This window comes from Syzygium oleosum, unplaced genomic scaffold (genome assembly GCF_021117445.2).
Source record: "Syzygium oleosum isolate NSW1041296 unplaced genomic scaffold, Sole_v2.1 Sole_v2.02, whole genome shotgun sequence".
Taxonomy (NCBI): Eukaryota; Viridiplantae; Streptophyta; class Magnoliopsida; order Myrtales; family Myrtaceae; genus Syzygium; species Syzygium oleosum.
The window spans coordinates 18,310,070-18,314,774 of record NW_026607486.1 but is presented as its reverse complement, the minus strand read 5'-3'; the positions used below and the strand labels follow the sequence as shown (position 1 = coordinate 18,314,774).

The 4,705-nt window shown below is 43.8% G+C and overlaps 1 protein-coding gene across 1 annotated transcript; it reads left to right on the top strand.

Moving 5' to 3' along the window:
- Positions 1 to 1,724: 1,724 nt before the first annotated feature.
- Positions 1,725 to 3,168, top strand: LOC130137437 (inactive protein RESTRICTED TEV MOVEMENT 2). The gene is given in 3 exon segments (XM_056308737.1): positions 1,725 to 1,788; positions 1,791 to 1,865; positions 2,151 to 3,168. Coding segments are annotated over 3 exon segments (1,086 nt in total). The 3' UTR covers positions 3,098 to 3,168.
- Positions 3,169 to 4,705: the final 1,537 nt, after the last annotated feature.

Genomic DNA, 4,705 nt, shown 5'->3' with positions numbered 1-4,705 from the left:
TTACAAGGCATTATGGGACAAAATTTTATTTTAAAAGAATTAAACAGAAGAATTAATTCTTTTAAAAGGGGGCATATGTTGACACCTGAAATTAATTAGAGATTTCATTGTGAGGATATATGAATAAAACGACAAGAAATGACATCACCTGTACTGAAATGACAGCAGGTAGGTACGGACAGTCGTAAGCGGGAAATTTGAAATTCAGATGGAGGGGGATTAAGAATGTTGAGAGAATTTTCATCGAAGATGTCGACAAGGAGAAGAACGAATGTCAAGCCATGAAAGATTCGATGAAGGCCTTTGTTCCAGAAAAAGACAGATGTCCAAGTGCTCAAATGCTTCTCATCGATGAAATCGATGAAAAGGGTGATGGATGTCAAGGCAGAAAAGCACAATGAAGGTCCTTATTTCTGTTGAACAGGTGTCAGACGGAGAAAAGCTATGAAAGATTCGATGAAAGTCTTTGCTCCGGAAAAGACAAATGTCCAAGTGCTAAAGGTGCTTTTCATCGATTTCATCGATGAAAAGGATATTGGATGTCAAGTCAGAAAATCTCAACGAAGGTCCTTATTTCCGGTGGACAGGTGTCAAACGGAGGAAAAGTTCGATGACGGTTATCATCCCAAGAGACAGGTGTCAAACGGAGGAAAAGTTCGATGACGGTTATCATCCCAAGAGACAGGTGTCAAACGGAGGAAAAGTTCGATGACGGTTATCATCTCAAGAGACAGGTGTCAAACGGAGGAAAGGATCGATGACGGTTATCATCCCAAGAGACAGGTGTCAAACGGAGGAAAGGTTCGATGACGGTTATCATCTCGAGAGACAGGTGTCAAGTGGAGAAAAGGTTCGATGACGGTTATCATTTCGAGAAACAGGTGTCGAATGGAGAAAAGGCTCGATGACGGTTATCATCCCAAGGGATAGGTGTCAGACAGAGAACCAATGGGCTCGATGACGGTTATCATTTCAGAGACTAAATGGGCTTAAAAGCGGTTCTCACTTCGTACAAAAGATAAGATCGATAACGGTTGATAAACAGGTGTCATCACATGAACGGTAAAGATGAAATCAACGGTAGAGATTGGATACAACACCAAGAACGGTTACCAAGTCTGCGCTATAAATAGCATCTGATTACCAACAGAAAACCCCCCGGCACACATGAACAAAACAAATGTTGTCTTTTATCTTTATTTCCAAGTTTCGCACTTTCAGCTTCCATAGTTATAGTCTTTACTCTCCAGTTTCGTACTTTCAGTTTCCTTAGCTATAGTTGCTCAGGTCTTTGTAACTTCGGACACCACCAGCAATTGGATGGATTCGTCTAGATTTTCTATATAAATCAAGTTCCTTATTCACGCCTGGATTGCTCCTGTCCGGAATTAGATCTAGAACTCAGTCTCCTTTCATTAAGAGCCGAAGAACTACTTTCGGTGAATTATATTTCGTCGTGAGGACATTTACGACGAAACAGACTCCAAAAACATCAACAAAGAGACGGACCACAGCAATCAACAAGGAATAATCTCACGTATCAAACACAAAACGCAAGAAACCTTCATACGCTGCGGGCATTACCGATACTGCCGTCGAAGACTACATATACGGACCAACAGTGCCGGGCAAAATGTCTATCTTGCGATCAAGCAAAAGACGCACTACGAATAACTATATCCGATCAATAGTTAAGGAGGAGGAAGAAAAAATAAGACACGTTAATGGCGACGGGGCCGAGAACATCCGGGACTGTTGCTGGCGGGATGGCGCAAGCGTTGGGCGTCCCATGTACGAGGATTTGGAGCCCAAGTTCGAGTGGCGGGAAGAACCGACCGCGAATTTCTTGAGCGTTTCTCTTCCAGGTTTGGCGTATCTCTTCCTTTTTCTTCTTGGTATCATCCTTGTTTCTCCATCAACATTTCGTCTCCTCCCTTTTCTTGCTTCGCCCGATCCCAGAATCAAAGTTGCATTATGTTTTGCAGTTCGATTCAGTTTAGTACATGCGTCATAATTTCTTGATATCAAGACATGTCCTGAGTTTCCATCTAGCGCAATTGGTTCATCCGACCATGATGTAATCCTCGTCACCAACATGATAACTCGAAATTCGGCCTTTTCACATCGTATGCGAATATGTTGATGCACAGGTTTTGCGAAGGAGCAAATCAGGGTCACATATAATGAGCGACCGCCAACTGTGAAAGTCTGTGGAGAGCGTCCTCTGGGGCCCGACAAATTCAGCCGTTTCGGCAAGGAATTCCGTGTCCCGGAGAATTGCAAGCCGGGCGAGATCAGGGGCAAGTTCGAGCACGGAACTCTCGTCTTAACTCTGCCAAAGAAAACCGTCACGCAAGTCCCTCCTAAAGAAGCACCACCCCAAGTGAGGACTCCGAAACAATCTTTGAGCACTGAAAAAGAGCCAAAATCTCCTAAGGTTGGTCAACAAAATGTTCCCCCAAAGACCACTTCAAGCGATGACATCGGAAAGAAGAAGAGCGAAGACAAGGCGGTCGCTGGCGCGAAGGAAGCCGTTGATCAGCCAAAACATCAAAAGGGTCTAGAAGATGCCCCTCCAAAAGCCTCCTCCAGTGACCCAACATCACAGAATGCAAGCCGGGTCAAGCCTAAAGAAGCTGCAATGAATGCGATTTCGGACCGTGCTGCATATAGAGTCGATGAAGGCTCGGGAATTGGAGCAAAGGAGAAGGGCGATAGACCTGCCGATGAATCGCAGACGATCGAGAAACCCAAATATCAACAGACTGCACATGATAAGGGAAACAAAACATCATCACAGAATGAGGACAATGTGCAGAAGAACGGAGAGATAGAGGTTTCGAGGAAGAATAACATCGAGGCCAGATTGGATGATGATGCACAGAAGCTTGGCATTCCAAAAGCCATCTCAGGCAAGAAAGTGACTGAAACCGAGGATTTGGTGGGTGCTGTGAAGAGGGCAGTGAAGGGGCTGACCAGAGGTTCGAACGAAGACGGGCAACTGGTTGTGAACATGGCGGTGGCAATTGTGGTGATTGTAGCTCTCGGGGCCTATTTGTCCTACAAATATGGATCTTCCACAAGAGAAAAGAACTAGCATTTATCAACAACATATCATCCTCGAATAAAAGAAATTTACTTACATGTCATCATCAGCTTCCTCATGAAGTGAAATCTATCGTCCAGTTTGTGGAATAAATCTCATGTTTGATTTTTTGGGTGATTTTTAGTAAATTTGAACGAAGAAGGTGACATTGAACGACCTATATTAAGAATTGGCTGAACGAGTTCGCCATCTCTTTCGTCAAATCTGATTTTACTGTGGATAAGTAGAAGCAAAACTATGAAAATCTCAAAATTCGAAACAATGAAAGTCACTCCAAATGGAACATAAGCACTGGATCGACATAAGGCACTTTGTTCAAATTCCCCTGGCTTCACCTCATTCAAGCATTTCTAACTCGATCAATGTAAAAAGAGCCAAAACTATGTCAGAATATACGATTTAATTGCGAGAGGCACTTCTATAGCCCCAAATGGCTTTTCATAGCCAAAACCATGAACAAGGAGGTGAAGGGCATCTTTAACATGGTGAATATCTGATATTTTCGACTAAAATGTTCCTGGAATGTAAAAAATTAGAAAGAAGGATTTGTCTCAGTTCTCCATGAGCTTCGAAATCCAGATATATAGAAAGGAAGAAGCAGGTAACCAAGGGATTCAAAGAATAAGTAGACCTCTCTTATTGATCCTTAATTAATAAGGCAAAGCACTCAAACCATTTTATTGAGGCCATTACATGCCTTAGTTATTGAGACAATTTCCAACCTCATTTCCCTTCTTCATACTATGAGAAAACCAGAAAGTAATGTCACGCCTCGAACCCCAACGGGCTCGCGACACCCCTTCCACGGTCGTATTGAACGCGACGTCCCAGGACGCGTCGCCGACCCAAACGAACTACGCAAGCGGAAGCAAAATAAAACAACCCAGACAACTAACAAGATGACAAAAGGATAGCACGAAACAATAATTTCATAAAGCAGTCATTAATACAAAACAGTAATCCAGGCTACCAAATTTAAAGCCACAATTTTCAAAAGGGGGCGGTGGTTGACAAACTTATCTCCTCTACAAAAGGTACTCAAAAGACAGGGTAAATGATCTATCTTTCAATTCCTGTGGAGCTCTGGCGGCATCTCCGAATCGATCACGGTCGCGGATCTGAAATGGTTATATAATAACCGTGAGAACGAGTCTCAATAAGCAACCCTCTATACCCCACGTAGGCCAATGCGTACCCAGACAAGTCGTACATGCAATCTACCCCATAATATATAAAATTCGCATCATTGTACTTACCTCGTCATCAAGCCCATGCCAACTCTACACGTTAGTCACAACGTGATAATACAATAATAGTAATTAAAGAGCACATCACAATCGCTCAAACACCAACCACACTTGCACTCAATCAATCCAACTAATTCAACCAGCCAATTCAATCACACGCTCAACCAGCCAATTCAATCACTCAATTCGCATGCGTGGCCGAACATCTTTCTCACGACCCGCGCCACTGCGCCTCAGGTCCATTCTCACTGCCCGCGCCACTGCGCCTCAGGCCCACTTGGCACACCAGCCATTCATGCTTTCACACGGACCGCCGTCAACACGTCCCAAGTCCGTAGCCCTCCGATCAATC